Here is a 12,253-nt window from a genome sequence, read left to right as displayed (position 1 = left end):
ATTTTCTACTTGTGAATTTCAAACTGTTATTGCCAATTATGTTCGTATTGAATGCTGTTAAATGCTTTGGGCTTTAATCCTTTATTTTGTTCCCTTCTCTCTCTCCGCCCCCCCATGCCTGTGAAATAACAGAGTTGGATGCAACAAAAAGAAGCTGAGCTTCTTCTACTAGCAATTCTTTTTTCTTTGGCTTAATACCCGCAATTTATTTACTGGTTGAACTATAGCTCATCCACGCCAGAGTAGTAATGACAGAAAACTCAAGAGAAGTCTCTAGTTTCATGGCCTTCCTTGCAAAGTTTTATATCTGCAGGAAAGAAATGGTTTATCAGCTTATGATGATTCAACGTAACACTAAGCATTAGTAATTCAAGCTTCAACCTCTTGTTCTTGTTGTACAATTGCTTAGCTTTCATCAGATTCTGTAGAGCAGAAAATTGATGTGGCATTGTGAAGTTATCAATTTGACAAGATGTTAGCACCAGCCTATATAAAATTTTGTAATAGCTTCAGAGTATAATTAAAATACTAATTGATTAAGTTAGAAACATTTTTTGGTAACCATCCAGATTGTGCTATGGGTTCAAACAACACCCAAAAGGAGATTGCATGCATGTGGATAACAATATAAGAAGATAAGGATGATGGTTTTCAAGTTGAATTCAAATAAGCTTCTGCAATAGATTACGATGAGAATTTCTGCAATAAATTAGGATTAGGATTAGGATTAATATTTGTAATTCAATTCAAATGGGAGTTGGGTCCTATGTTTTAGGAATTTGTGGTGATGAGGATTATCTCTTCACTAGTATTTATGTACGTAGGAATTATGAATGAAGCAAGCAGAAATTAAACCAAAAACTCTATTATCCCTCTCAAGTTCAGGAGGCTAGTCACCTCGAATCGACTAAGTTATCTTTTTAATTTCTCAGTTCATAACAGATTGCTGCAACTGAAACTTGGATATGCAACTGGTAGCTCAATTCCTACAAAATGGCTTTGTAATAGCAATGCTGAAGATAATTATAATAAGAATTCTAATGATGATAAATTCAAGCCAAAACAAGCTTGTCCAGTTCCAAAAATTCAATTACGAGAGAAGACTGCCCCCACATATGAGGAAAAAGGAAAATGGAGTTTGAAATTTTTTGAGGATAATATTGGGTGGTTAGGTAATTTTTTCTAGTCATGGCGGCTAGATAGAAGGATTATGTAGTTCAAAAATCACTTGGACTGATTTTTGAGGAAGGACCTTTGTTCAGATAGAAAAGGTTTTGATGCCTATTTGTTGTGAATGTATCTAATACTAATAGGTTTATGGAAAATGCAAATAAAAAAAAAAAATAAAAAAATAAAAACAATTACACACAAGGAAGACATAGTTTAAGTGATTCGGCTTCTAGCCTATGTCCACAGGCTGTCAAAGAGATCTCTCTGACCACAACTAGCTAAACCTGATGTGTAAAGGATCAAAGTTGTGGGTGAAAGTGAAACAGAAGTCTGGCCGGATATATACAGTTGACTGCGGTTGGTTTGGCTGGGACTTTGTGCTTTGTGCACTTCCACATCCACTGACTTAACAAACTTAAACTGTATAGTTTTGTACTCCACACAGAACCACATCTGAAAATGAGGAAGAAAAAATAGAAGCGAACAGGCTAAACCACTTGCCATAAGTTAGGATGCAAATCCACAATCATAATTACTTGAAGAAGGTGCTCCTTCCATCACTCTGGGAGCAGGATTATAGCTGTCACTGTCATTTGCATGCCCTTAGTATATAATTATATAAATCTTGATTAACCCAGGTGAAATGCAGAATTTACTTAAATTTGATCCACGACCTGATAATATAGTCCACAGGTAGAAGCATTTTATTATAGTCACCTTCTATATATCTCCAGACCACTATTGAACCACTAATATCGCATGACCTAGAAAAGCCTTATTCCTGATTTGTTTCTGTTTGTGGTAGTGATTGCTTGATATATCTATATATATATATATATACACACATTGTTCTCACACTTCTTAACAGCTTAGCTTTGGGATATATGGTAGGGAAAAGTTCCTACAACAAATGAATGGACATATTTATCCAAACTACTCTTTCGATGAGGGTTTGTTCCTAAGCCATAAAAGGAGACAAGTCTGGTAAACTATGTTATGTTTCTCCAAGGTACCTTAAAAATAAAAGGTTTGTCTTAAGCAAATTCCAGCACAACAAAGTTTTACTTTAAGGAAGAGGTTCCAACCTTAATTCTTTTTTCTTTTACAGATTCATAACTTTTAGTCACGTTGAGATCATCTTTCAGCACGAACATCAGCACCAGTTTCTTCTGTAGGATTAGTTATTAGTGGTTAGATAACTTAATTCACGTAAGACTAATTTATGACCCAACAAATATGTCAGTAGTGTTTTATCACAGTTGCATATGGAAAATTTTGGTGTGTAAAGAGGGGTCAAATGAGTTAGATATAGAGTAGTGTTTATTACACAAACTGTTTTACATAATTTTACACACACCCCAACTATTTGATCCCTTGGTTAATCTTCCAATGCCTACTTCATCATGCACCAGCAACAATTTTCTTAGACCCAACAAGCCTTGCCCCTCCCTTGCTGCTTATTCCCCATTATGACCCCAACTCAAAAAAATTTCCATTGCCAATGTTATTGATTGTTCGAGGTGGGGACGCTATCCAGAACTAAATTGTCAATGTTATGAACTTGGAAAGATTATGAAGATATCTAGAAAGATGTAATTGGGGTTGAATAGTTTTCTGTGATTGTATAGGAATAATGAGGAGTTGATGGACACCTGGTATAACTGGGAATAAGTAAAAGATATGGTGAAGAGGTATTAATTATCGTGAGGTTAGTTAGGTTCAATAACTAAGCTATTTTAGAAATTAGAACTTCTTCATAGTTAGCTACCACTTGGCGTAACATTAATCACTCTTGAGGTTTTTAGATTTAGCTTTCTGTCAGATTTTACTTTTATTTATTAAACTAGAACATTAGTTCAATAGGCAGAATTATAGAAGCACCATTTGAAATTGTAGTTCTTTTCAAATATTGAAAATGACTGAGGAGCAAGCACATTTCAGTGGAAATTAACCTGAAAGTTCGTATTTCAAATACTCCTAGCATCATCAAGGCTACTTCTGCAATTGGAAAAAGTGAAACCAGAAAAAGGCAACCAAACCTCTTTTGTTTTATACATAGAGGCAACTAATTTTCAATCCAAGAGTGAGAGAATTCATCTTTCCAGAAATGGAAAATCATAAAAACTTTAATTAGTGAACAATATCAAGGAAAGCGAGAAAAGAGTCAACATGCTCATCAACATTCAATAACCAAATAATGATAGAATAGTTCATTGTTTAAATCCTATGATTTAATCAAGCATAACATAGTTGTGGAACACTCCAAATTCTTTTTCTCACTCCTTACAACATGGCAATCAAAGAAAAAGCAACTCTTGGGAACACAAGTCCTGCAGGGTGAAGAAAAAGAAATGAAATCTTGATTATCAGTAAAGATGGACACAGTTTGTGTCATAACCATTTTAATTTCTTGGATCTAGAAGCTTTCTCAACAAAATCCAAACTAACTTAAGATATAGGTGTGTAAACAGCCTCAATTGGGTCCTCATGACTATAGGTGGAGGCCTCATACCACCTGTGAATTGGCAACTATGCTTAAATTTACATCTTCAACTCACAATTTCAACTTGAAATCGTCACTTGAAGATTCAATTTTAAGATCTATGTTATTTTCATAAATTGTTTCAAGATTGTAGTATTTTTCTAATGTGATATTAAATTTACAATTTTGATCAAAATCACTTTGAGTGGATATGTTGTAATCAATTGTAAGATCTTGATCATAAAACGTCCTAGAGAAGAAACTTTAAGCATACAAGTATATCTTGATCCAAATTATTCGGTTGCACAGCAAAGGAAAGTAAAACCAATCAATGCAATATGCAAGCCATCTTCTTTGAGGTGAGTAATAAAATTTACTGAAATAAGAAGAAACTTGAGTACACAATGAATGAGTATACAGGAGAATCACCTAAAAAACTAAGAAAGAAGAAGTGGAAACAGAGAGAAGCATTAGTGCAGGTGCATATGGTACATCCTGATCCAAAAAAATCACAAATTTTTATTTTTCCTGTAGTTGTAGGAAAGTGAGTAATATTACAAGTTGTCCACAGCGCAAAAGGAGGACAAAAGATGAAGAGAACAATACCAAAAGCATTAATCAAAGTTATAAAAAAAAAATATGAAGTATAGGAGTAAGATGAATAGGAAACCTCTCCATTATGGTTCCACGTTAGAATATACATATTGACATGATTTGAATTCCCTGTTTCAGTTGCAATGGGTGACCTTATAGGTTCTGCATCATGCATCTAACCTTATCACAATAGCAAAAACATTTCACATACCTCATTTTTCTGGCTCTAGAAGTTCCTTATTAAAATCCAAACTCATTTAAGATGCACAAATTCATAAACTAAACATGGATCACCAAGAACTTTTCCTCCAAGATTGAAGAAGTTCAAAAGTAAACAAAGGACTTGCTATACTTGATGAATACAACCAATAATAAGGCAGAACATTTGGTCTACATCAAGAAGTGCATTATACTATATCTAACCCCTATTGTGGTACATAGGGTTTCTTACTGTCTATACAACTAAAATACATAATGAAAAAGAGAAAAACAACTTCCTAAAAAGGAAGACAAAAGGGGAAGTGGGTGAGGTTGGCACATAGTCATGTGGCTCATGTTAAATAATGGACAGTCATGTCACTAGAGTGAAGAAGTTTGCACCAGTTACACCAAAGAGTTATTTGTGAGAATACATAAATTTGTGAAGATAGATTAAAAGTAAATTTTTATAATAATAAAAAATAAAAGTATTTCAAAGGTTCTAAGGCTTTCTTCCAAAATATAATTTCTGAGGTTACAAATGTGGCTGAGACATTCAATTATTTTACCATTTAAATTGTACAATCAAACAAAAATTGAGTGAACCAAAATATAAAAGTGAAGCATGTAAATAGGATTCAAAAGTTTATTCATGAGCATTTCTTTATCAAAGCTGTAGCCTGATTAAAAAATCAACTATACTTATCTTATGATTGTCGAATGGATGTTTTGTACATCGATTATTAGAAAGCCAAGAAACAATTTTTATCACAAGGTACTTTGGATGGATAATTTAGAAGGGGGAAAACATGAAAAAAATAAATAAATAAAATAAATAAATAAATAAATAAAAACTTAATAACTAGAAAAGAGTTATGTAACTCTGCAGCCATGCAAAGAGTGTCTGTTATAAATTTGTTAGGTACTAGTCAAAGAAGTATACCTCATTTAACTGTAAGAAGACATGTCATTGAGCGCCTTGGGATCTTTGATAGTTTCTCACGAACAATTTCCTTTAGCTTAATATTTCCAACTCTAATTTTTGCTGACTTCAAGACTCCTGCCGCCTTTAGAATATATTTTACAAATTCCATTTCATGTTCCAATCCTTTAACTTTGCGAAGATAAAACGTTGTGAGGTGCGATGATATAAAAAGAGGATCATTTGGTGACTACTTCCAGCCTAAAAGGGAACCGGTACTCTGATGACAACATACATAGCAGTTCATTAGTGTAAGTTTTACTGAAGAACAGCTAAAAATACATCACATCAAGTAAACTAACCGTATTAGTAACATCAAGAACTTCTAGATTAGGAGAATTTTTTATCAAGTCTTGCAGCACATGCCAGTTCCACGTATTCGCCTTAAAGTCCAATCTGAGCAAATTTTGGAATTGGGAAGGATAAGTAGAACCATTGCTGAGACACTGCATGAAAAAATTATAATCACACCAACATCAAAGCTTGTATTAGAAAATGGCTATAAATTTAATGAGAGTGGAGTGAGACTATAACTGACTATTGAGCCTTTAATTTATGACCTCACCTCTGAGTGACCAGTAAAAAACGATAGGAATTTGACATTATAGAGTGCTGCAAGAAGTTTGAATACCCTATCTACATAACAGTCCTCCTCCTCATGGCCTTGAGGTTCAAATGTACAAATGTTAACCTTTGCCCAAACTAAGTTGTCTAGTTTTTCAAGGAAAACGAAGTCGCTCAAATGACCTTCAAACGCAAAGTACTCAAGAGCTGGGGCGTTGATCTCCACTACGTAATGAACTTCAGAATCATCTAATCCCCCCATATCGGCATAATCATCAAAATGAATTTCATGATGAAGTATACTTAAACGTTTGAGAGTGGGTACACAGATTTTATAAATGGAAATACTATCAGAAAAATCTCTATCAAATGACAAATCTTCAAGAACAGGGCAACCAGAGAGAAATCTAACAAAAGGGTCAGATTCGTAAAAAACTTGGTACAGATCAAGTTTCTTTAGGCATGGCAGTTGAAACGATGAAGGAGGATCAATCCTGACTCCGCTTAAACTCAGAAAAACTAATGTACTGCAAGAGAAAACTCGATGAGGCAACTCCAAATAACTTTTGTAACTTTTGTAACCATCAGCATGCATCTCGAGATTTAGTTGCTCGACTTTACGCGAAGCGAGGTTGTTTATCCATCTCTGAACAAGTCTATAACAGCAACTACAGAATTTGTATGTGAGGGAACAACAGTGGAGGTACGATGCTTTGTGTTGATCGAAAACACTTTGAACGGAGTCAAGATTTTCACTTTCGATGCCAAGTATTGGGACGTGTGTCCAAACATGCTTCCATCTCTTCGACAAAATACTAGTGGCCATTGCTGTTTGGGTTGGAAGGAAAGAAAGGATGTGGATGAGAAGACATTCCGGTAGATCACTGATCCTGTCGTTTTTATTATTATTTTCCGGAGAAAGTTTATGGCGTTTCGATTTTGACTTTGATTTTGCCATCAGAGAGAGTACGAGGTTTTGTTAAGATTGGAGGAAGATGTAAACGAGCGACAATGATTTATAGTCACTTTTATATGCAGCCTAACCAACTTATTTTAGGATTCAGATTCAGTTTCGGAGTGTACTTTGGAGTTCTTTAAATTTTCACGATTCTTTTAAAAATAAATGGTTAAGATTCTATATCAATCTTTCCAAAGATAAAAAATATTACTCCTATCCGCGTTAGAATACTAAACATCGTCTCATCACATCTTCTCCTCAATTTTTCTCTCAAAAAAAAAAAAAATTCCTCATCAATTTATTTTTATTTTTTAAAATTCATCAACGCAAAAACAGTTCATCTGAATCCAGATTCATCAAAGTAAATCTAAAATAAAATCATTAATAGGAGTTTATTTTTTTTAAAACGAATTTAGAGATTTATTAGCGGTGCTTGTGACACGTACACACCACTACTTCGTGTTTATATATGCTGGTCCAAGTCGGTTAAGTCACCAACTTTGATGTTTCTAGCCCATATTTTTTTACTATCAATAAATAATTTTTTTCTTCTACCAATCCACTTGAGTCTTCCTTTGACTAAATAGTTTTGGTTCTATAGGTTTCTAGATTCTAGTTAATATTATTTCTTGTCCAAAACAACTTCTAGAACAATAGTCAAATTGTGGCTGAAGTTTAAGCTGTTGAGGTCTCTATAAAAATCTCTTGTATAGAATTCTGAAGAGAAATAGATTGAGAGAAACTTTAGAAATTTCTAGAGAAATGCAGTGCTTGATTTTTAACACAACATTGCAACATCTTTGAAGAGCAGAAGTTGCAGCAGCAGGTAGAAGAAGATACTGATGAAGGCTAATGAAGATGCAAACGGTGTCGTATTTAGCTGTGTGAGTGATATGCACCGTACAGTGGCAGCTTCAAGAATTTTGTTTATGGGGTCATTACAAAATTTTCATCAAAAGAGAATTTGAATATATCGAGTTATTGACAGAAAAAAATAATAATAATATGTGAAGTTTTACAATTTTATTTTACAAGTTTTCAAATTTTGAATGTTACATGATAGTTTATTATGAGTCTTTATTGCCAATGTAGGTAGCTATGAGCCCATGACTATTTTATTTTGTTAACTTTGTCTGACATTTTTATCTTTATACCGTTGTTATTATCTATTTGACTTTTTTTTTTATATAAAAATATTTTAGACTAAATTACTAATCTCAACTTATTGGCTTCGTATTAATTATTGACGCACACAATCACACTCATTTATACATAAAATCATACACTATATATCTATTTAACCAATCAATTGCTTGAACAATCACTAACTTTACAATTTTTCTCTTGAATTTATCAACTTTATAACAAAAAGTTATTATAATAATATGATAACAATACACACATATGTAAAAAAATAAACCCTCTATATTTCCTAATTATTAAATTATATAAAGTTATATTATATTTATATTTGAAAGCTTGGATTTGTGTGAATACATAAGAGCTTGTTTAGATCGACCTCCAATAAAATTACGGCTAGATTGCTTTTACTCTTACTTAATCAAAGTGCGGAAACAAGAGTAAATGTGCACAATGAACCGATACTGCTCTAGTGCATAAACATGAACAACAAACAATAAAACTAAAGCACAAGAGTAAGGGAAGAGACATGCAACCACAAGATAACACCAAGACATGTTATCGAAGAGGAAACCGAAGAACTCAATGAAAAAACCTCTTTGTGGCCTTCCAAGCAGTAAATCGATTCACTAGATAATAAAATTGGAGTACACGAATAATAAAAGACCCTCCAAGCCTAGTTTACCCAATGTACTTGAGCCCTCCAAACTCCTACTACTAATGGATTTCTTGGAGTCATGTCTTTTCAAGCTTCCCAGATCCCGCAATATGCTTGATTTCATCCACCAAGCCTCATCGGCTTCTTTTGGCAAATCCTCAAAACTTTCCAAGCTCTAAAACACTCTCTACACTTTGAAAAGGTGTGGGTTATGTTTGGGTACAAATCTTCTCTCAATATATGACAATTGGAGAGGGAAGGAGAAGAGACTAAAATGATTTCTCATTAAGGACGAGAAGCTCTCTCTCTAAAAGATGGGTGTGTGTGTGTTGTAGAAAACCTATCTAGGGTTTTTCTCTCTAAATGGACTCCTTAATATTTTTGTAGGTAATAAGGGTATATATAGTATGGGTAAAGGGTAAGAAAGTCACTCTTAAAAATCTTCCAAGCAAAACGTTTTGCGAGTATTTCACGGGAATGCCTTACCCATGAGACACTAGTGAAAATGATAGCTTGGCATGACTTTTCAGCTTCCAGCATGTGTTTCTTATGTGCCCTTTTTGTGGAGATCCTTCGTACGAGATTCTTGCATACTAGTCGCGAAATTGCATTGATTCTTCATTTCATTCTCAATTCTTCACCAACTTAATACTACATCCAATATAATAAAATCCCACAAAATACAAGGAACTAAATTAATGCAATTACAACACTTTTTGTCATGGAATAAAGCCAACATAAAACATAGTTGTAAATCACAACTTTGCAATATTGTAAACATCCACACACATCATAATTTACACAAATAATATTATAACAAAAAGTAATGTACATAATCAATATTAAACACACTCTTACACATATAATATAAATTTATAAAAAAGAATTACACTTACAATTCACAAACACTTAACTCTTTACTCTTAGAGTAAAAAATACTTGTAATAAGGGTGCGTGTGCAAGGGTTAAGTCAGGGTGTGAAAAAAAAATTTTGAAAAAAATTAAAGTATTAAAATATCAAAAAAATATTTTATGTATATGCCTTTTTTTTTTTTTTTTGTGGAGTTATCATTTTAGTAAAATGCACTGTGTCACTTAGAATTATAAGCTTGTAATGGAGGCTAGAAAACGCAACGTTTCATTATTCTACTAGTCGTTTAACTCGTTTACTGAATGAGTTTGGAAGGACAAAAAAAAAAAAAAAAAAACATTATTTTGAGTTTAAATGGTTACTATTAAGGCCTTTCAAAAAAAAAAAAATGGTTACTATTAAGCCTTTAAAAAGAAAAATAGTTAACAACGTAGCACAGATGCATGAAATGCTTGTGAGAAGATGGGTAGATGGCTATATCTATCCATTAAAATCATTTTTTTTTTAAATGTAATCATAAATAGGTAATAAATAACACTATAACTAAGAGAAAATAAAAGGACATAAAAAAATGACTTAATATTTTAAATATATATTCATAGTTAATTGGAAATTTTTTGGCAAAAATGCAAAACTAGCCCTCTAATTTTCACCTTTTTTCATTTCAGTCCTCTAACTTTTAATTTTGTCAATTCAGTCTTCTAACTTTCAATTTTTATCAATTCAAGGCTTCATTACTGCTGTCGTTACTTCTGCCGTTAAACCCACTAAAACGATGCCGTTTTGCATGTGATTTTTTTTTTTTAATTCGGAATTAAAAGAAAAATCTAGACACAGCAAACACAGGTGCTTTCTCTTCTTCGATCTCACAAATTTCTCATGGCTATATTTCGAAAATTAGGCCTGGGTTTTCTGTTATCTATGGGTTTTGTTTGGTTTATTTGGTTGTGATTTTCGGAATAAATAAGTTGTAATTTATGGGTTTTTATGAGTTATTGAGAATAGAAGAGCTGTGGGTTTTTTTGGGTTCTTATAGTCATTGATGGGTTTCTTTGGCATGTGATTCTCTGATGGGTGTGGACTACGGTTTTGGATTGCCGATCTAGGGATTTGTATGTTGATGTGTTCAGATTTGGATGTCTGTATCGGTGTGATTGTGGTTTGAGGCTTGGATTGTGATGGAGGTGGGTTTGTGTGGCCGTTATTAGCTTTTTCTTTTTGTAGGTGTGGCTGATCATGTGGGTGTTGCTGATGAATGCTTTTTTCTTCTTCGGTTCATGTGGGTGCTATGTTTGTTTGAAATCATGGCAGAGTTGAATTCTTGTTTTTGTTTTGATCCAAGGGAAGGGGAATGGTTGTCGTTCCCCTTAATGTTTTCTTCTTCTTCTTCTTCTCTCTCTCTCTTTTTTTTTTTTTTTTAAGATTTTTCTTTTAATTCCGAATAAAAAAAAAAAAAAAAAACCATATGCAAAATGGCGTTGTTTTAGTGGGTTTAATGGCAGTAGTAACGAAACCTTGAATTGACAAAAATTGAAAGTTAGAGGACTGAATTGACAAAACTGAAAGTTAGAGGACTGAAATGAAAAGAATGTGAAAGTTAGAGGGTCAGTTTTGTATTTTTGCCAAAAAAATTTTATAGAAAGTAATTAATTGATATCAAGAACATAATAAATTTAGGCCTAAAAAACTAACTGAATAAATAAATCTTTAAATTATCATTTTTTTTTTTAATTGTGATTAATGAATCAGCAATGTACAAAAATCTATTATCTATACAGTATACACGTCTAAGCATTACTCTAGCCTTTGTAGTATATTATATGCCCATACCAATTTAAAAGGAAACTGTGTAGATCTAACTGATAGAGTCACGTAACACAAATATTCTAATAACACTACTGGGGGATAGTTGGAAACCAAAACCCAAGTGAAAGATGAAATAAATAAATGAAAATTTTATTTTTTATTTTTTTTTATTTTTTGGGTATTTTACGTGCACCTTCCAAGAAGTTGTCTTCTTGCTTAAAAGTTGCTTAAGTAGCAAAACTCGACTCTCCCACGTGACTATCATCTCCTCTTCTACAACGCCACTTTTTCTTTTTCTTTTTAATTCTTTCCCTTTCTTAATTCTCTTCATTCTTATCTTTTCTATGACATTCCTTCGTCTCCTTCTTTTTTTGATCTTGTTTTCTCTCATAGTGCCGCTGTAACTCTCTCCTATGTTTTCAAATTTTTTTATTTTTTTTATGTTTCTTTTCCCCTCAATAAGATCATCCACTGCAAAGACGGAATTAGGATTTGAAGTCAAGGGGGGCAAATATAATTTTTTTGAGAGGGACAAATATAATTTTTCATTAACTTATTTTCTAAAATCTTAAATATATACCTATTATTTAATATTTTAAAAAATTTTGGGGGGCCGCAGCCCCCTCTACTTACACATGGTTCTGTCCCTGATCCACTGCTTTCATTCTCTTCTTTTTCTTCCCCTTCTTCTGTCAAATGTTATAAAAGTTGAAAAATGGGAAACTATTGGGTTTGGTGGAGTTTGGACCTGTAAAGTTGGAAAGTAGAGAAACGCATCAGATCATGAAATTAAGATTTTATTATTTTGGCCTTTTTTTTTTTTTTTTTTT

At 32.9% G+C, this 12,253-nt stretch overlaps 1 protein-coding gene across 1 annotated transcript; it reads right to left on the bottom strand.

Annotated features, from left to right (window-relative positions):
* Positions 1 to 260: 260 nt before the first annotated feature.
* LOC112006089 (F-box/LRR-repeat protein 13) lies at positions 261 to 6,816 on the bottom strand. The gene is made up of 3 exons (XM_024038388.2): positions 5,992 to 6,816; positions 5,729 to 5,872; positions 261 to 422 (listed from the first exon to the last, which is right to left on the bottom strand). The coding sequence occupies exons 1-3, from the start codon at positions 6,814 to 6,816 to the stop codon at positions 261 to 263; spliced, it is 1,131 nt and encodes a 376-aa protein (XP_023894156.2).
* Positions 6,817 to 12,253: the final 5,437 nt, after the last annotated feature.

This window comes from Quercus suber, unplaced genomic scaffold (genome assembly GCF_002906115.3).
Source record: "Quercus suber isolate HL8 unplaced genomic scaffold, Cork oak 2.0 scaffold_449, whole genome shotgun sequence".
NCBI lineage: Eukaryota > Viridiplantae > Streptophyta > Magnoliopsida > Fagales > Fagaceae > Quercus > Quercus suber.
This window is presented reverse-complemented; position numbering and strand designations above follow the sequence as displayed.

Bases quoted from the DNA above. Each gene is read 5' to 3' on its own strand.
- LOC112006089 (XM_024038388.2), bottom strand. From the start codon at position 6,816: ATGGCCACTAGTATTTTGTCGAAGAGATGGAAGCATGTTTGGACACAC. The intron at 5,873-5,991 runs GTGAGGTCATAA...TTTTTCATGCAG, and splicing joins TTTTTACTGGTCACTCAGAG to TGTCTCAGCAATGGTTCTAC. The intron at 423-5,728 runs GTTAGTTTACTT...TCTGCTCTACAG, and splicing joins TTCTTGATGTTACTAATACG to AATCTGATGAAAGCTAAGCA.